A 21,611-nucleotide genomic window follows, 5' to 3' on the forward strand; every position below is an offset into this window, starting at 1 on the left:
TGCTATATGCTTCTTTCAACCTGTGGCACACATTGGGACTGTAGAAATTTTCCACAAAGGAAACTCAAGTGAGATTACTTGTGACTGGTTAATTTCATCACAGATAGGACATCATTGACCTACTGTATTTTTATGGCTTGTACCAACTTCACTGTGGCTACTGTTAATGGTTAGTCTACTGATGTCTTGGCCAGGTCTCTCTAAGTATAATCTGGAACAGTATGATTCATTATGTGATTAACCATTATGTATTGCAATGATCAGTGATTGTAGGAGAGATTTGAGAGACTTTGTTGATAAATCTGCAAACATTTACATAAACTACCTTTTACTTCATCTGTTTTGGAGTGTCGAACAGGTTGGAGAAATCCCAAACAGACTTGGTTTAATATACAAAATAATACAAATTGCCAGTATCCATATTTATCAAGACTCTCGGAGTAGGAAAAAATTTCTAACTGGCTCAAAATATCTAGAGGGACACAAATTTGGTCCTAATATTAGGAGCAGGACTAACAGCATTTTATCAATTTTCCAAACAGAAAACTTTATTAATAATTCATGATGGTAAGCAGAAAATGGCATTCAGACAGAGATCATCAGGCACATTCTGGGAGAGATGGAATGATATTCTTAACAAATTGTGCATGTCATGTGATTGCTTCATTGAGATTCTTTGCACTGCCATTAAATTAAAGTGCTGTTAGCATTATGTTTTTTGGCCACAGTGTGAAGGTGGCTTTACAATATTGATGATTTACATATGTCACAACCAACCATTCCTCCAATTTTGCCTCAAGTACTGAATGTCCTCACAACACATGAAGTAATGTATTAATTGATATATTTTCCCTCCATTCCATGTGAGGTAATGTTAAAGCAAGCTGTATTAATGCAAAACATTGGTTTTCCTGGAGTTGAACTATATGTGATTGATTGACCGCGCATATTCATCATTGCCCGAATTGTATGAGCATGTATATGTGAATTGCAAGGAGTATCATAGTATCAACACACAGGTGGTCATGAATACAAACTGTATTGTAGTAGCCAGCATGTTACCCAGAACATAGGGTAAAATAAATCCACCAACTTCAGAATAAAAGTAACTCTTTATTGTGGCACTCTGACATCCACTACCAGGGCAGATCCCTCCTAGTCAAATGATGTAATGGTGCTGCAGTGCCTGTAAAATGAAGAATAAATTTGTGATACTCCCCATCATTTCCAGGAAATTCTACAGGCTTCAGAATGGGGTAGTCACAAATAAAGCTGGTCTTCTTAGGATTCACCTCCACAACTCATGTAGATAGTACATGATCAGGAAAGGTTAATTGCCAGGGTCAGATGTAATGTAAATTTCAGAATAGAGATTTCAGATCCTGAAATGGATCTGTCTGGATTCTTGAACCTTCTTTTCTACCTCATCTTTGTGCTCAATGGGGAAAAAAGCATCTAGGAAGGCCATTTCAAAAGAGTCCTAGACCTGTTGGTTACATTTGACAGCCTTCCACAAGCTCTGCACAGGACCTTGTTGGTAAAAGTTGAACACTCTAAACTAAAAGGATTTAACTCAATAAATGTACCCCTTTCCTCAATGAAAAGCATGACATTGTTTGACATGTTTGAGCCACCCAGCTTTGTAAAGTCCAAACAGTGTGAAAGCATTGAGAAATCTGACATGGAATGTCTAGGTAGAGGCTCAGCTGATGGTGTTAAATGACTCTTGTGGCACATAATGTCATCAACCCAACAATATGTAAGATTGTGGCATGCTATCAACAGTGACAAAAACCTTCATGATTAACTAGCCTCAAAATCTACTTAGAATAGTTAGGACTTTTGCCTGTATTTTTTACTTTAATTTTAGGCATGTGTTTTGTGCTTTGGTGATTTAGTGTTTTTTTGACCTATTGATTACTGAAAATAACTTATTTGTAAAAAGTGGTCACTTCCAAACTGAAATATAAACAAAAAAGAGCTTACCATTATTTGCACAGTTAGGTGTTGTTTGAACATCTGTAGGCCAATCTTCAGCCAGTCTTAAACAACTTACATATACAATACAAAAAGATTAATGTTGAGATTCCATGGGTGCTATTATCTTCCTTCTCCAAAATTGCCCATTCTTCTTCTTCTGTGTCTTCTCTACAGTTCCCTTAGTGAAATGCTGTCAGCTGCTGCTGACAATGAACACTATGTAGTTCTACTAAAAGTGAAAGTGTCAGACAGAGAAACAAATTCATAAAATCTGATGTGACCAGCACATCATTGTCCATATTTATACAATGAATACAGAGTACATTGTGAAATTACCAAAATACATGGAAGATGCAGTAGCACTGTGTATTAGAACATTTAGAATTTTATAGCTGAAAGCTCAAAAGTCTTTCAAAGTCTTAAATATGTGTACCAACTTTTGTGAACTTCTGGATACTGTTTTGGCAATTGTTGGTATCACCTTTAAAAACTTTCACCTTTTCAAAGTGTGAAGCTGAATAGTTGAGAGTTAATAAGAAATGGTCTTTTAATTGTCCATTTATATTGTCCATCCATTATCCAACCCGCTATATCCTAACTACAGGGTCATGGGGATCTGTTGGAGTCAATCCCAACCAACACAGGGTGCAAGGCAGGAAACAAACCCCGGGCAGGGCGCCAGCCCACCACAGGGCACACACAGACCCATATACCAAGCACACACTAGGGACAAGTTAAGTTCGCCAGTGCACCTAACCTGCATGTCTTTGGACTGTGGGAGGAAACCAGAGTACCCGGAGGAAACCTCACACAGACATGGGGAGAAAATGCAAACTCCACGCAGGGAGAACACGGGAAGCGAACCCAGGTCTCCTAACTCTGAGGCAGCAGCGCTACAACAACAACAACAACAACATTTATTTATATAGCACATTTTCATACAAAAAGTAGCTCAAAGTGCTTTACATAATGAAGAAAACAAAAATAAAACACAAAATAAGAAATTAAAATAAGACAACATTAGTTAACATAGAAAAAGAGTAAGGTCCGATGGCCAGTGGGGACAGAAAAAACACAAAAAAAAATTCCAGACGGCTGGAGAAAAAAATAAAATCTGCAGGGGTTCCAGGCCACGAGACCGCCCAGTCCCCTCTGGGCATTCTACCTAAGATAAATGAAATAGTCCTCTTTGTATTTAGGGTACTCATGGAAGGACTTGATGATGATGGTCAGGCAGACTTCTGGCTTTTAATCCATCACTGTTGGAACATCACGGTGCTTTGAGTAGATGGTGGTGGCTTGTGCCACCGGACACCGGAAAAGGAAACAGAAGAGAGAGTAGGGGTTAGTACAGATTTTAGAGCCACCATGAATAGTTATTATAATGAATTGGATATACAGAGTATCAGGATTAAATTACAGTGAAGTTATGAAAAGGCCATGTTAAAGTAATGTGTTTTCAGCAGTTTTTTAAAGTGCTCCACTGTATTAGCCTGGCGAATTCCTACTGGCAGGCTATTCCAGATTTTAGGTGCATAACAGCTGAAGGCCGCCTCACCACTTCTTTTAAGTTTTGCTCTTGGAATTCTAAGGAGACTCTCATTTGAGGATCTGAGGTTACGATTTGGAATATAAGATGTCAGACATTACAATATATAAGATGGGGTGAGATTATTTAAGGCTTTATAAACCATAAGCAGAATTTTAAAGTCAATCTTGAATGACACAGGTAACCAGTGTAGTGACATCAAAACTGGAGAAATGTGCTCGGATTTTCTTTTCCTGGTTAGGATTCTAGCAGCTGCATTCTGCACTAGTTGCAAACGATTTATGTCTTTTTTGGGTATTCCAGAGAGGATTGCGTTACAGTAATCTAGTCGACTGAAAACAAACGTGTGAACTAATTTCTCAGCATCTTTCAATGATATAAGAGGTCTAACTTTTGCTATGTTTCTTAAGTGAAAAAATGCTGTCCTAGTGATCTGATTAATATGCAATTTAAAATTCAGATTACAGTCAACAGTTACCCCTAAGCTTTTTACCACCATCTTGACTTTTAATCCTAATGTATCCAGTTTATTGTAGCCTTATTGTATACATTATTGCCAATCACTAAGATTTCAGTTTTCTCTTTATTTAGCTTGAGAAAGTTACTATTCATCCATTCAGAAATAAAAGTCAGACATTGTGTTAGTGAATCAAGAGAATTGGGGTCATCAGGTGCTATTGGTAAATACAGCTGTGTGTCATCAGCAAAGCTGTGGTAGCTCACGTTGTGCCCTGAGATAATCTGACCTAACGGAAGCATGTAGATTGAGAAGAGCAGCGGACCCAGGATAGAGCCTTGTGGAACACCATATAGGATATCATGTGTCTTTGAGTTGTAATTACCACAACTAACAAAGAATTTTCTCCCTGCCAGGTAGGATTCAAACCAATTTAAGACACTGCCAGAGAGGCCCACCCATTGACTAAGGCGAATTCTAAGAATATTATGATCAATGGTGTCAATTGCGGCACTCAGATCTAAGAGGATGAGAACAGATAAATGGCCTCTGTCTGCATTTACCCGCAAGTCATTTACTACTTTAACGAGTGCAGTTTCTGTGCTGTGATTTGTTCTAAAACCTGACTAAAATTTATCAAGAATAGCATGTTTATTGAGGTGGTCATTTAACTGCATAATGACTGCCTTCTCTAGAATTTTACTTAAGAAAGGCAGGTTAGAGATGGGTCTAAAATTTTCAAGAGCAGAGGGGTCAAGATTATTTTTCTTAAGTAGGGGTTTAACTACAGCAGTCTTAAGACAGTCTGGGAAGACCCCCGTATCTAATGATGAATTTACTATGTCAAGAATATTATCAATTAGCACGCCCGATACTTCTTTGAAAAAATTTGTTGGTATTGGGTCAAGAACGCAGGTGGAGGGTTTCAGTTGAGAAATTATTTTATGTAAATCAGGTAAATCTATCCTAATAAAAGAGTTTAATTTATTTATAATGGAGTACTAGGGTTTAGGAGGATCCTTAGTGTTGGGGAGATATACTATGTTATTTCTAATATCATTAATTTTTTGATTGAAAAATACAGCGATAGCCTCACAGGTTTTACTGGAAGTACTTAGGAGGCATTCCTTTGAGATACCTGGGTTTAGCAGATGATCAATCGTCAAGAATAAGACTCTGGGATTACTAGCATTGTTATTTATAATCTTAGAGAAATAGCAGCGCCTCTCAAGATGGACTGTGTTATTGTATTCAGTTATTTTAACTTTTAATATTTCATAGTAGATAGTTAGTTTAGTCTTCCTCCATTTACGCTCAGCTCTACGGCATGTTCTCTTTAAATCAGACACTCTTTGGGTCTTCCATGGTATAACAATGCTAGAAGATTTTTTAACTGTCTTTTCAGGTGCAACTATGTCAACAGCAGCTCTCACCTTAATATTTACATTATCCTCGCTATTATAGTTGGCACTATAAACGAACTGATTGCTTAGAATGTTTGTAAGTTTTAAAGCTGCTGATGAAGCGTTTTTTAACAATACGCTTCTCATGAGTGTTTTCTATCATTATTTCTATATTAAAAAGTAGAAGAAAATGGTCTGATAGACCCGTATCAATGACCTGCTTTATAATAATAATAATAATAATACATTTTATTTATATAGCGTCTTTCCCATGCTCAAGGCACTTACAGAATATAATAAAGAACGGCAGAATATACAGTATATAGTATTGTACAAACCAGATAAATAAATAAAGAAGATTAAGACAGTAAATTCTGAAAAAAAAAACAGACAACATAATTGATGGTCTAGCACACACACACACAGGTTACATGAGCATCTTGATAGAGAAGTAAACTGAGAGAAGGGTAATAAAGTCAAGTAGAGCTAAAAGCCTTCCTGAACAGATGAGTTTTGAGTTGTTTTTTAAAAGAATTCATGGAGTCAGCTGACCTGATTAATTTTGGTAGGTCATTCCAGAGTCTGGGCGCTATACAGCTGAAGGCCCTGTCACCCAAAGAGTGTAGATTAGTGAGGGGCACAACAAGATTACCAGAATCAGAGGACCTTAGTGGGCGGGCAGGCACATAGTGATGGAGGAGGTCACTGATGTAGTTTGGTGCAAGGTTATTTAAAGCTTTGTAGGTTATTAGTAGGATTTTATATTCGATTCTGTAGGACACAGGGAGCCAGTGAAGACGGAGCAGGATGGGTGTGATGTGCTCGCTGCTGTTGGTTTGAATAAGGACTCTTGCAGCTGAGTTTTGAATAAGCTGGAGCTGTTATATAAGATTAGAAGGGGCACCTGCCAGTAGGGAATTACAATAATCGATGCGGGATGTGATAAAAGCATGGACAAGTTTCTCAGCATTAGAGAAGGAGAGGAAGGAGCGAACACGGGATATGTTACGGAGGTGAAAGTAAGAAAGTTTCTTAATGTGATTTATGTGGGTGGAATAAGTGAGGTAGGAATCAAAAATGACACCAAGATTTTTTACAGTAGAGGCAGGTCTGATGAGATCACTGCCAAGATGGACTTGGAAGGAGGTCATTTTATTAAGTTGCATTTTAGTCCCAATTTGCAGGAGTTCAGTTTTATTGCAATTTAATTTTAAAGAGTTCTGCTCCATCCAGGTTTTAATTTCACTAAGGCAGGTTGTGAGCTGAGAAAGCTCTGATAAAGTTCCACTTTTAACATTGAAGTAGAGCTGGGTATCATCTGCATAAAAATGATAACCCAATCCATAACTACGGATAATATGGCCAAGGGGAAGCATATAAATACAGAAAAGCAGAGGACCAAGGACAGAGCCCTGAGAGACTCCTTGTGTGACTGGCACGGAGTTGGATCTGCTGTTGCCAAGACTAACAAACTCTTGCCTATCAGTCACATAGGACTTGAACCACTGGAGGGCAGTGCCAGAGATACCCAGCATGTTCTCCATTCTGGACAGTAGGATGTCATGTCTGACTGTGTCAAATGCTGCACTGAGGAATTAATATGCTAGTTTGTCCAGAGTCTGCTGCCATAAGCAAATCATTGGTTACCCGTAGCAGAGCAGTTTCACAGCTGTGCTGCGCCCTGAATCCAGACTGAAAGGGTTCCATCAAATTATTAGAGGTTAGGTAATTGGTGAGTTGGGAAGCTACAACACGCTCAAGAACTTTTGACAGGAAAGGTAAGTGGGAAATAGGCCGGAAATTGTTAAGATTGTCAGCATCAAGGCCAGACTTTGTTAACATTGGGGTTACAGAAGCAATTTTAAAAGTGAGCGGCACGGAGCCAGTGTCAAGGGATGAGTTTATTATTGTTGTAACAGTCGGGATTATGGCATGAAGGCAGGATTTAAGTAGTGTGGTGGGGATGGGGTCCAGTACACAAGTAGTCGGCCTCATCTTACAAAGCAGGTTATTAACAAACGCAGAAGTGACTGGTGAGAACTTAGAGAAGGAGCTGGATGGAGTGGGAAAACAGGGAGAGATATAAACAGATGATGTATTTATGTTAGTTGAATTATTTAGATCTTTAATTTTGTTACGGAAAAAGTGGAGGAATTCCTCACAGACTTCAGCAGAAGAGGTAGTTGGACCAGATGCGGGTTCGAGTAGTTTATTAACTATAGAGAACAAAACCCTTGGGTTATCATGGCCACTTTCTATTATTCTGCCATAATGGGTGTTCTTGGCAGAAGTTAGTGCTTCTCTGTAAGCTCTTTGGTGGTCAGAGAAAGCCTGGATGTGCATGGTGAGGCCAGTCTTACGTGACATTCTCTCAAGGCGTCGGCCAGCTGCTTTCATAGATCGCAATTCTGAGTTATACCAAGGAGCTGAGCGCTTAAAGGAAACCTCCTTATGTTTTAAAGGAGCTGTTTTATATAATGCTGAGTGAAGGGCTGAGTTATAATGGTCAACAAAACTATCTAGTGTTGATGGAATAGGTGCAGACAGTAAAAGATCAGAAATGGATCCAGAAAGAACAGAGGGACAGATATTTTTAAGGTTTCTGTAAGAAATTTGTCGTTTACAGGTAAGAGGTGGGATAGGTAATGAGACAGTGAAAAATACTGTTTTATGGTCAGAGAGTCCCAAATCAGTGCTGTAAATGTTGGCAACAGATAGTCCAGAAGTGCAGATCAGGTCCAATATATGACCGCCAGAATGGGTTGGAAAATCAACATGTTGTGTCAAGTCAAAACAGTCCAGTAAGGACAGGAATTCATTTCTCAGTTTAGATGTGGGGTGTCAATATGGATGTTGAAATAACCAAGAAGCATAATTCTCTGAGAGTAAGAGCTTAGGTGGGTCAAAAGTTCAATCAGATCGGATAAGAAGGATGCATTGTATTTTGGGGGACGATAAAGAACAATGAGTGAGACAGGACCTGATTCCGTTATTAGTTTAAGAGCCAGGCACTCAAAAGACAATGGGCAGTCAATTGGGATTCTTTTAATGTTTAAGTCTTCTCTGATAATTACTGCCAGCCCGCTGCCTTTATATCAACTTTTAGTCCTTTAGTAATTACTAAGTCTAACGTATGACCTGCTTTATGTGTAGGCTGATTAACGAGCTGTCTGAAATCAAAAGAGTCCAGGAGGTTCATGAATTCTTTTACTTTTTGGTCACACTGATTATCTATATGAAAATTAAAGTCGCCGACTATTAAGAGTGTGTCATAGTTCGTAATTAAAATTGACATTAAGTCAGAGAATTCCTCAAAGAAAGACGCGTTAAATTTAGGAGGTCTATACACGGATAATACTAGAACGTGAGAATCTCCATGAATAACAACGGCAAGATACTCAAAGGACTTGAATTTACCAAAACTGACATCTTTACATTTTAACCGGCTTGAGTAAATGTTTGCTAGTCCGCCGCCTCTCTTTCCTTGGTGATCTGCACGAGTAAAACTGTAATCCGGAGGTGCAGTTTCGATTAAAACAGCTGCGCCATCTGAGCTAAGCCACGTTTCACTAAAATCAATTTTTCTATCACTAATAAGATTGTTGATAAAAAACGTCTTGTTAGTTAAAGCTCTAACATTTAATAGTGCCATATTTAATGTTTCGGAGGGGCAGAGATGAATACTATGTGCGTTATTGATATTTGGAACAGGAACTAAGTTATTTTTATTAGCGCCGCTCTGTGTGTATTTTTTGTTGAATCTATAGTCTGTTTTTATAGTTTTAATACATTGTTCATCTAAAGTAGTAAATTTAATTACATTTTTGGTGTTTATGCCGTATTGCCTAGATTTTCTACGTGCATTGAGATTATTAGGTTATTAGAGTATTAATGTTGAGCACTTTTACGGAAGATTTTATTAAACAATTATCATGTCCTAGCACAGTAATAGCATTTCGGAAGGGGTTAAGAGTAGAGATAGATAGTCAGGATAAATGAATTACCTTAGATATGTTTTCGGAGAGGACCCGGGTGATGAAACTGTTTGGATGCAGGCCATCTCTCTTGAAGAAACACGGCCTTTCCCAAAAGAGGTCCCAGTTGTTGATGAATCCGATGTCTTGATTCTTGCAGAAGCCTTGTACCCAGTTTTTTAATCCTAGCAGATGACTGTAGTACTCATTTAATCGTCTGATGAGAGGTAGTGGACCCGAAATGAAGATCTTTGTCGATGGGGTCCTCTCCTTCGTGTCTTTAATTAGTGCTGCAAAGTCAGCCTTGAGGATTTCCGACTGTCGGTGCCTTATGTCATTCACGCCGGCGTGCAATACAATCACTCCAACTGCCCTCTTCTTGTGCTTCTAGTAGATTGCCGGCGCACGTCTCATCACATCTCGGAGACAAGCACTGGGAAAACAAGAAACAAAAGATTTTCGATTAGGGCATGTGATATTGAGGTTTCTAACAATCGAATCACCTACCACTATTACAACACCAGGGGTTGATGGCAAACTGGGGACGCGGAGAGGGTCGAATCGGTTCTGAGTCGAGATGCTTGCCTGTGCCGATGGAGATGTTCTAGCCTTGAACCCCCGCCTGCATAGCTGAAATACGCCAAGGTCTTCATCAGTGTCGTTGTCGCTCCTACGAGGCACTGGGGTGAAGTTTACTTGAGCGGCACAACGTGGGGTTGATGTTACACCGATTTCAGATGGCAAGAATGGTTTATCCAGCAGCCGAGCCTTCAGATCCCTAAGGTATCTTCGTCTGGACAGGAGTTTCTGAATCTGTTCGTCGAGTGCCTGGAGTTCTTCTATGACGACGGCTACGCAATTTATCTCACTGTCGGCCATTGTCTGCTTCTGCTTCCGCTTCCGCTTCGTGCCATAGCAAGAATGAGAAAGAGAGATTGGTTAGTCAATGAGAGCTACCCACTGCGCCACCATGCCCCATTTATATTGTCTATAACATTTTTACCACAAACACACAAACATACTGTACATCTTAAAACAATGTTTAGGATGTGTTCTAGGGATATCAAAATATATTTTTCCATGAAGATCCAAAGTCAATTTTATCAATGAAATCAATACAACATCCACATATGAAATATGGGGGCATTTTATTATAAAAAATACTATTTTGTTTAGTAAATATATTGTATATATTGGAACACCATATCAAGATACTTCATAGCTTTAAAGATTAACAGTATTTTAAATAGAATGTTTTTAGAATTGGAGCACAGGCAACCATAACCACTAAAATGAACTGCTTGCATAGGGAAAAAGAAAGACTCAAAGCAATATTAATCAACCCTGTTAACAAAGTGTGAACAAACCTTTCAACTCTTAGTAGACAAAGGAAGCAGATGACATGTGGAGTATTGTGTCACTCATGGTGCATATTATTAAGCTGTTATATTCAGGAGCAGTATACAGTGTTTAACATTTACTAAAATGCTTTGATGGAATCTTTTTTTGCAAGAATATATTCAAATCACTAATCAAATAGCTTATCTAGATGCTAAATGACAAAGCAAAATAAGTGCACCCTCAGATCTGAACCTGAATTTTATTTTACTTAATTACTTTCATATAAATAATATTAACTATTGCATTTTTTATTATACAAAAATTCTTAGTGTGACCAAAAATGTGTTGCCATTTATTTACTTTCCTTACAACTTTGTAGCTTTGAATTATTTTTAAATTGTCCTGTTGTAATTTTCAGTATGAATGGGTATAGTATTTAACAAGAAATTGTTTTCTTTGTTCCAGAATCAGAAAAAATCAAGAATCATGAACGGAGAAGTGCTTAAAAAATTGGCACATCTTACAGATCTGTACATTTCAGACAGCAAACATGGAAACATGAATACTGCTTGTTTATTAACCATTTGCTTCTTTTATAGCTTGACTTTCAGTACCCTCCTTTTCTTTGCTCTGTTCGTGGTCTTGAAGTACAGCATCGTTGTGTCCTTGGTTGTTCCCTCAGCTGTTGCAGTTATTCTGTCTGGAATACTGTTTTCATCAAAAACAGCAAGATGCATCAGTGTGCTTTTTTTTCTTTTCTTTGGTATACATAAGAGTAAGGATATCTACCTAAAATTTGGGACTGCAGTGGTAATTTTCTGGAATGTAACAAATATACTAAATAACCTTAAAGCTCTTGCAGATACACTGATGTGCAATTTAGAAGTACAGAAGAATTTTATAAATGTTTCTCTTATTGCTAAGTACGAGGAGCTAATCAAATGGATATTCCAGGCATGGAAAGCATCTATGGAAATGGGAATAATGGATGTGAATATTGATATGAAAGGGAAAGTGACAATTTCTTCAAATTGTTGGACAGAAAAATTTGATGCATCTAAAGACAGGCTAAAAATATTTGCTCAGAATGCATTATTTGTTTTGGAAATGATATCCAACATTGCCAACATTTCCCAAAAAATGTTTTTTGCCTTGAGCAGCCTTTCAGTTCTAATTCATTTAACAATGTACTTGAGAAAATATTTAAACAGCACAGAGTTTGAGAATATATATATCACCAAACGGTTCATGGACTTTGATGAGAAGGTAAAGGCAGCTGGAAAGCCCCATGTTCTTCCACTTACAGAAAAGGAAAAAAAAAACCTATATTATGGTTACCTTTTCCTGCCTTTCAATCAAAAGTGTGAAAACAGTGATAAAGTTTTTTATTCCTGTATTTATAGGCTTAACCACCTGGCTTTCCCTTATGGGGGTTGATTATTTTCTCTACTGGCTCATTCTTAGGACAAATGTCTATTTTCAGACTTTTTCACCAATTGATGTTCCTTTGTGGTCTCCAGTAAAAGTAAGTATCATTAGGTCTATGCTAGAATATCTTAAGCTGGTTTAAAAGTTTATGTTTTACTCTTGTGCAGTAGATACACCAGCAAATAGAAAAACAATAAACCAACAAAAGATTTCAAGCAACAGGAGGAAAAAACATGAATTGTCAGGAAAACAAACAAATCTGTGAAGCATAAACAGAGTTTCATAGATATTAATTTCCATGGATTAACAAAAGAAGGACAAGTCAGTTATTAAGAAAATTAGAACCTTATTTGTACGCAGGAATAAATTTGTCTTTTTAAAGAAGCTGTTCCAATAATAAATACACTTTTTAATCGAAGTTTAACATCCAGTCAATGAAACTTCTGGGATATTAATCTGGTCAGTTAAGTAGCATAGGGGGTTGTTAATCAGTTTCAGCTGGTTTGGTGTTAATGAAATTTACAACAGGTGCACTAAAGGGGCAACAATGAGACAACCCCCAAAACAGGAACGATACTTATTTTGCATTTGGCTGTGATCAGTGTCACTACTGGTAGCATGAGGCAATACCTGGACCCTACAGAGGTTGCACAGGTAGTCCAACTTCTCCAGGATGGCACATCAACATGTGCTTTGACAGAATGTTTCCTGTGTCTCCCAGCACAGTCTCAAGAGCATGGAGAAGATTCCAGGACACAGACAGTGTAGAAGGTCCTTAACCCATCAGCAGGATCAGTATCTGCTCCTTTGGGCAAGGAGGAACAGGATGAGCACAGCCAGAGTCCAACAAAATGACCTCCATCAGGCCACTGGACAAAACAATCAGAAACAGACTTAATGAGTGTCGCCTGAGGGCTCAACGTCCTCACTGCCCGGCACCATGGAGCTTGATTGGCATTTGCCATAGAATACCAGAATTGACAGGTCCACCACTGGCACCCTGTGCTTTTCACAGATGAGAGCAGGTTCACCCTGAACACACATGACAGACATGAAAGGGTCTGGAGAAGCCGTGGAAAACGTTATGCTGCCTGTAACATTGTTCAGCATGACCAGTTTGTTGGTGGGTGATGGTCTGGGGAGGCATATCCATGGAGGGAATCACAGACCTCTGCAAGCTAGGAACCTTGACTGCCTTTAAGTATTGGGATGAAATCCTTGGACCCATTCAGACCCTATGCTGGTGCAGTGGGTCCTGGGTTCCTCCTGGTGCACGACAATGCCCAGACTCATGTGGCTAGAGTATGCAGGCAGTTCTTGGAGGATGAAGGAATTGATACCATTGATTGGCCCCCACACTCGCCTGACCTAAATCCAATAGAACACCTTTGGGACATTATGTTTCTGGCCATCCAACACTGCTAGGTTGCACCCCAGACTGTCCATGAGCTCAGTGATGTCCTGGTCCAGATCTGGGAGGAGATCCCTCAGGACACCATCTGTTGTCCCATTAGGATCATGCCCCGACATTGTTAGGCATGTTTACAAGCATGTGGGGGCCATACAAACTACTAAGTACATTTTTGAGTTGCTGCAATGAAATTTTGGCAAAATGAACTAGCCTGCCGCATCATTTTTTCACTTTGATTTTCGGGGTGTCTTTGAATTCAGCCCCCTGTAGTTTGATAATTTTCATATCCATCAAATGATGTGGCATCCTTTCGTTCCTAACACATTACCCAGTCCATATCAGTATAGATATCCAGCATGATTATTTTCCCCATTGAGATCTGATGTGTTTTCAAACTGTTCCTTTAATTTTTTTGAGCTGTTTATATATCACACACTATGGTCTGAACACACAGCAGATTGTCTAAAAAGAACGAAAATTTTAAAAAGAGAGAAATAAAAACTTCTGACTTGGCAGTCATAGTCTTACTGAAGCATTATACAGAGGTATTGCTAATGGTATTGCCAGTAGCATTTCCTGTCAAACTTCTGAATAATTTGTTGGTTGAAAGTACTCAGTGTTAGTGCGTCAGAGAGAGGATGTGCAGCATTGTTAATAATGGGACTTAAAGTCACTAAGTTTGTTTTATTTCTCTACTTTGCTACAACCTCCAGGGGGGCCAGAGTGTGTCCTATAATGGAACTTGCTCTTTTAATTTGCTTCTTAATTTGGTGGTCTTCTCCTTAATTGATGTTACCAGCACACTACAGTGTAGAAAACTGCAGTGTCCATCACAGAGTTGTAGAAGGTGTGAAGGATGCCACTTCCCACATTTAAAGAACACAGTCTCCTAAAGAAGAAGTGCCTGTTCTGTCCTTTCTTATATAGGACACTGTGTACTCTGTGTTCCCTCAAGTACTTGTAGGAGTGCATCACCTCTACATCCACTCTTTGAATAGTGACTGAATTTAGAGGCTCTTTGGTACAGTGAAAGCTATAACCAGTTCCTTGGTTTTGCTGATGTTATGATGCAGACAATTCTTCTTCTACCAAGAAACAAAGGTCTCCTCCTGACCCCTATATACTGCCCCACAACCCTTTTCAATACACCCATAAGTGTAGAATCATCTGGAAATTTCTGGAAGTGATATGACCGGGTGCTATATATATAGTCAGAGGTATGTAGAGTGAAAAGAAAAGGAGACAGGACTCCAGTGGTGCTCCAGTGTTGCTCACATCCATATCACGAGCACAGACCTTGAGTCTCACATACTATGGTCTACCCAACAGGTAGTCCATTTTCCTGGATTATCTATTATTATGACAAATTCCTCAAATAATAACAATGATTGGCATCACATCTGCTGAGATTTCATGTCCGATAGTGAGGAGAATTTGCATAACCAAAAGTTTAAATGGTGTTTAGGAGATAATGAACATTCTTAACTGTAGGTATATAAAATTCAATGTCTGTCTGTCTATATGTCTGTCCACTTTTCAAGAGAGAACTACTTAACGGATATATATCGGGTGTTTTTCTATAATTTGCTTGAACATTCTGGTTGATTTTGCAACTTCTCTCATTGCGCTATGTATCATAGTTTGCTTGTGGTACCAATTTTTTTGTGCGAATCCGAGAGATACGAGGGGAGGGGTGCGGGGCCCTCCTCAGTCACATGCCAACTTTGGGGTGTGTTCCTTACCTTCACTTAGCTAGCGAATGAGAGATCTACTTAATGGATTTAGATTGGGGTTTTCTCTATAATTTGCTTGAACATTTCAATTTATTTTGCAACTTCTTTCATCATGCTAAGAATCATATTTTGCTTGCAGAAGCAATATATTTGCGCTAGTCTGAGACAGAGGCTGTGGGCTGAGGGGAGGGGGATGCGTGACGTTAGGAGTGGGGAGCTGGGCAGGGCCCTCCTCACTGTCCTTTTTCACTAATACATGGGCGGAGCCACAGGGCACAGCTAATACTTTATAAATGCCATATCAATGTCTATAAAGATAACTGTCCATCCACCAAATTTCTAAACTCTATATTTCAAAAACAGAGTTACACAAAGCCTGGAGACTGTCCTGAAAGCAACAAGCAAAAGGCAAGAAATAACCCTCATGCATCTCTATGGCAGTCTAATGTACCCACACTTCCCCATGGGTTCAAAATGGTCAAATCTGAAATATTAATTGACCACGTCCTTGGGATGTGACAGAAAGCTGTAGAAGCAGAGAAGATTGATGTGGATAGAATGCAAATGTGTAGACTACACACCAGGACTGACTGAGCTTGTTATTGAAGCTAGGTTCCTGTAGCAGTGAGGCAGAAGTACTAAATGTGACATCTACACTATAATTATCATAAACAGGAACAATAACAATGACTAAAAGATTAATTATTAACCAAAGAAGCAGTATCTGGGAGAATTAACATTGATGAGCAGTGGTGTTTTTGCATTATGGGCCAGTAGAGCACAGCACCACCAGATGTTAGTTACTTGTCATTTTTAAATGTTTTTTTTCAGTTTTCCATCATATGCACAAATCTAATTTCTTATCTAGTTAAATAATTGTGTTTTGTAGCTAGAGAAATTGTCTTTATGCCATATGTTGCAAGCTTTTTTCTGGCTGAAAGGGCTAACTCTGTTGGGCCTGCAAAGATCTTGGTGTACTCTTTAGTGTGTGTTTGCACGTGTGTAAGCTGAAGTTTCCAGTTTAGCAGTAGGACGTAAAGTCTGCAGTCCCTTATATTTATATTTTGGCATCAAATAAGGGAATTTTTTTTCTTTATTTGCAGATTTTTACCCCAGTTCAACCTTTACTCAGTCAGTGCTATGCAGTGCAAGTCAGTGAAGAGGTATGAAAATTCAAGTACAATTTTCTCCCTTAAAGGTAGCCACAGTAATACAGATAAAAGAAGGAAAATCAATATGAGGAATGCATTGGGCACAAAACATTACACTTATAAGAACTGGGTTGATTGGCATCTTGATTTTCACACACCTCTAAGGAGGACGGCCTGACAGGTGTAAATTTCAAAGCCTTACACATACTCCCTCCACTTTGTGGAATAAAAGCCAGCAGTAAGCTGCCCCTGTTCAAAGAAGCACAGAGTCCTGATGTGAAAAGAATGTTATTTTGTACCTTTTTAAAAAAATGATCTGGTATTTATGAATTGATGCACTTGGCTTTCTTCTTCTGTGGTGGCATTTAATATACTAAAGAATTCAAATTTGTTGTTATTTTTTTATTTTTGAAATGTTTCAAAACAAAAATTTCACATCTGGATGTACAGCCATCTTAGGTTTTTGTGGGCGCCATCATTCTGGTTGTGTTTTGCTTACCATTGTTTTCTTGTTGCGAGTTGCAGGAGAGAGTCACAATTTGTAACATCACCTTTGCAACAAAGTAAAGGTCAGCATCAGGCACATATTAGTTGTCCAAGATTCTGGACATGTTCAAAACATTCTTGTGGAATAATAAGTGATTTCAGCAATGTTTCAGAAGGTTTTTTTTACTATTCTTTGGGGTTGCATATTGTACTTAGTTTTCCAGTTTAAACAGAAACTTTGGTATTGACCCTGCTAGAATAACGACTGTGATTTTTTTCGTAACATCCATCTTCCAGTTTAATTTTTTTTTTGCAGTTGTTTACCGTCCTTGCACTGTCCTGCAAACAGTATAACACTGTTATATTGATTTATTGATTGCATAGTGCAATTATGTAGCTGAGTTTGTTCAAGCGTCAATTCTTTGGTCAGTAATAAACCACCCTTTATCATATTATTTATTGTGGTAGTATACACTAAGACATAATCTATAAACCAATCAGTTGATAAAACATATTATATTTCTAAAATATTCCCAGTGACCACAATTCTCACTCAACCTGTGAAAGGACCAAATTGAAAAGTCTGAAAACCAAATACACAAATGAGAAAGTGAGGAGGGTATGATACAAATAAGCTGGTGAGGTGAGGGAAGTGCAGTTCTAGTTTGAAATGCCAAAATTAAAATAATGTGTGTGTTTAAAAGGATGTGATGATTTTTGGGTGTTGTGGGGGTAAATGAATTAAGTGAGATAAGAGTATATATATGTATAGTGCAGTGGCATTGTTGTATACTAAATACAGCTTCAGTGGCCATAGAAAACTGATCAGTGCTTCATTCCATGTTTAGCATTATGGCATACATTGAAACTGAATTTGTAACAGCTCTACAAAGAAGATTTTGTAATATGGCAAGGGTGAACCTCTTCTTATAATATTGTTTTAAAGTGATTTGTTAAGTTTCAATTTATTGATACTGTGAAGGATGTGTATGTTGGGCCATTGAGAGCACCAGAAAATATTAAAAAAAAAGGTGAAACAAACTGTAAGGCAGAACCATAAGCTGTTAGCAAAATGTTACAGTTGGTTGCATTAAAGATTTCAAACTGGACTGTTTGCAACTTGTTTAGAAGAATGCATTAGAATGTATTGTTAATGGGGGAGCTCATTTGAGAACATTTTTAACAAATAATGTTATTTAATACAAGGTAAATAAACTGCATCGATTAATTATTTTTTCACTGCCTTATCTGGCACCATGAGTCAAATGATTAAATAAAGTTTATATTATTATTGTCATTTTGCTTGGCTTTTCTCTACATTCATAATGGCTAACACGGTACAACACCCTAGTACTACTATTATCCTTTCAAAATTTATAATATCCTCAAGGTGTCATTGCTAATTATTGCTTTCTTTGTTTTACTTTTTTTCTCTTTAAGTAATATTCTTGTGAGAAGTATGCTTGAATGGAAAGAAAAATGTTTACTGTTTTTTATTATATGGTCATTGTTGCTTGTCTAAGTATGGATCTGCTGTCATTATGGTAATAATTTTGCACCCTGTTTTTAATAAAATGTATTAGTTTAGAATCAAATTATTGATAATTTCACCCTTTTTTTACCTTTCTTTAGGAAGAATCACTCATATTTGGAGTATTTTCTGTTGATTCCACCTCTGGTATAAAGAATTTCTCCTTCTCAATGGTGCTGTTTGAAGAAACATGTCTCCCAAAACCAACCCTGTTCATTTATAACTCATTGGCTCCATTGTCTATCCTTTGTATATTTTTAATAATGCTGGGACTGCTTTCCTCTAAATTATTAGAGCTAAAATTATTAGTGGTTTCTTATTTCTACCCAGAGATAGAAGAACAACGTATTGAGTTTCTACATCAAAAAATCATCAAGAACAGAGAAAATAAATCTAAATTCTCAGAATGTAAAGTCTTTACTGTGCAAATAAACTGAGAAACATTTTTGATGTACACTTGGAAAATACTGAATAATGGCAGAAGTTATGTTTCTATGCCTAGGAACTGAACCACAGAATTTACTGAAGACAAAAACAAACAGAACCTGAAGTGAAAAACCAGAACCACCAGAATGATTCCACCAAAGAGCTAATGCAGTACTGTGTGCGCTGGTGTATTGAACAACCACCTAGAAAGGACTAAGCAGCCAGCTGAACTAGGTCACCTAAAATCTGACTCTTTGTTTTCTCAAGAATCTCTGTTTTCTTAAGGTTTACTTTTCTGAAATTTATATTATCCCCTCCATTGTCAGCTGGTCTTGTCTTAGCTTAGCTTATCAACATTACATTGCAATATACACCAGTTTACTTATACTACATAAAGCATCTTCAGATCTTAGATCCTAAAAAAACATACATATTGCACCATTTTTGTAAATGTAAACTCCATAACGATAGCTATTTCTGCAGTATTTAAAATAAACTAAATGTATAAGCAACAAAATAAACAAACTACACTATCATTCATGTGAATCATTAAATAGGAAAGTAAACTCTTACCTGTATCATGCAAACAGTGTGTTAAAGAAATTACATATATCCTAGACACATGTTCATTTCAGAAGTATCATTCCATTTTATAAAAGAGCTAGGCACTCAAAAATTGAAAAGCTCAAAGAGTCCGATTGTTTTTCATTGCATTTTTGGTGCAATTGAGTTCTGTGTACAGTGTTGAACAGCCTTCAATGCACATTCACAGCTTTTACTTAATTAATGTGTGGAATGGAGCCAAAATTGTTTATTTTATATTGTCATTTGATATTCAAAGTAAACAATAGAATATTAGATTTTTTAATTAAAAAGCATTATGGATGTGTTTAGTATTTAAAGATTAAGGTTGGTATACATCTGGAATACTTCTACAATCAACCAGCCCTTTTCTGTTTTCAACTCAGTCACTTATTCTTATTGTACAGTGCTGTCAGGACAGACACCAGCCCCGTGACCATAAATTAATTTAATTGGTTTTAGAAATGTTATGTTATGCTATCTTACAGAGTATATTTGGCACATCACATCCTGATTGCATAGCATTATCATGCTTGACATTATTAGCATCATGGCAAATTATTCAAACAAATAATTGAATGAGAATTGGAAATAATGTACATCTGTATGACAGTTAATGTAAATTTCATAGAAATCTTTTTATTTACTGGAATGGGAAATGTAACAATGGATCTCATAAAATGTTCATACCAGTTAATTTGTGTATAAACAGAACAAACACATATTCCAGCAAATATTTTCAATATGAATGTGATCGTGTAGTTTTCAAATGTTGTGTAGTAGCTCTGCTACAAAATAGACAGAAAATAGGCTGGAGCAGAACTACATTATAGGAATTAAAGCTAAACTCTCCTGTAGCATTTTTCAAGAGTGGATAAAATGCTTAAAATATGAGATTACTATGTTAAATGGTATAGGCAATATACAGTAAATATTTTAATAGCAATAGCATGCCCAATCACTGTGTACTGAACAACAGGTAAAGTTTATTGGTAACTAAAACTGTTGATGTTTTTTATTTTATTTTTTTACATTTATTTTTATCTTTTGTTTTCATATTTTTCTTTGTTTTATCTTAACAGTTAAAAATGCCTGATATTGTTGTAGTGGTGTGACTTGGTGCTCCCTAGCCACCTAATGCACACCTACAAGTGGTGCACTCAATTCAGGCACCTCACCCTACACTACACCTACAACAGATATGACTTTTTCTATTGTGAGATGTGAAACAGAGAACTACAATGATGTGATGATCCTGCCTCCTACCTGGCTCGCCGAAATCTGATCCTTCCCAGCAAAACCCTTCGCAAATCCGAAGCTGCCCAATAGCATAGTACTCATAGTGTTGTCTCCTTAGTTGTATTTTATCTTAGGAGTTTTAAGCACATCTCCATCTTGAGATTATAGGGTGCACTCTGAAGCATAAACCTCAGTTAGTTCAGTAAAATAAATACTTGATAAGCCATTTATTTATTTTTATGTTAAAATGATTTTCTACCTATGTACTAAAGCTTTATAGGGTTTTGAGAAATACATTTATAAGTTCACACTTACAAATGGCAACATATAACTATAGAAAAAAAATATTTGCAACACTGAACCTAAAAGTCTACTAAAAATGATTACCAGCAACAATGACAGAGCACTCTTTTCAGACATCTATTAGTCATAGACCACCTTTCCCATGTTGTAAAACCCACACACATTTTATTCTCTCTATTTACACTATTTACAAATTTAGCTCAGTCCTTGTTTCTTCAGGCACCCCCACTCCCCTCCCGCAAGCTCCATCCTCTTCCACCCGACTCTGGCTCCCCGATAGGAGTGAGGTGGCCCCTTTTATCTTTACTGGTTGTGCTCAAGGTGCATGATGATGACCTTCTGGCAGCAGTGTGGAGGAAGTGCTGCCCTTGCACAAGGATGTACTCCAGGCATACACCATCCCTGGTCCGTCAGCACTTCCTGGTGTACCGGAAGCGCTGTTCTCCAGGGTTCAAGGACCATCCAGACGCCGAGGGAAGAATAGTGCCACTCTCCTGGTCCATCCTTCCTCCGGGCATCCTGCCGGGGCAGGGATCCTGGCCATCTATCTTCTCGGCAACAGCAGGCTCCGGTTCTCCTTGGACTTCGGCCCACTGTTGGCACCGGGAGCAACGTCC

General features: G+C 37.8%; 1 protein-coding gene and 1 long non-coding RNA gene across 2 annotated transcripts in view; one reads left to right on the forward strand and one right to left on the reverse strand.

The window, feature by feature from the left end:
- LOC114641918 (dendritic cell-specific transmembrane protein) overlaps positions 1–18,675 on the forward strand; it is a 29,037-nt gene extending 10,362 nt beyond the window's left edge. Inside the window, exons 2-3 of the mRNA XM_028790943.2 lie at positions 11,170–12,229; positions 18,546–18,675. Of these exons, the coding sequence (XP_028646776.2) occupies positions 11,191–12,141 (951 nt within the window). The 5' untranslated portion in view covers positions 11,170–11,190 and the 3' untranslated portion in view covers positions 12,142–12,229; positions 18,546–18,675. The remainder of the gene's footprint in view (positions 1–11,169; positions 12,230–18,545) is intronic.
- The window catches only part of LOC127530104 (uncharacterized), a 589,449-nt gene that overhangs the window by 244,411 nt on the left and 323,427 nt on the right, over positions 1–21,611 (reverse strand). The gene's annotated exons all lie outside the window — the stretch shown is intronic.

The sequence above is a fragment of the Erpetoichthys calabaricus genome, chromosome 13 (genome assembly GCF_900747795.2).
Source record: "Erpetoichthys calabaricus chromosome 13, fErpCal1.3, whole genome shotgun sequence".
Lineage (NCBI taxonomy): Eukaryota > Metazoa > Chordata > Cladistia > Polypteriformes > Polypteridae > Erpetoichthys > Erpetoichthys calabaricus.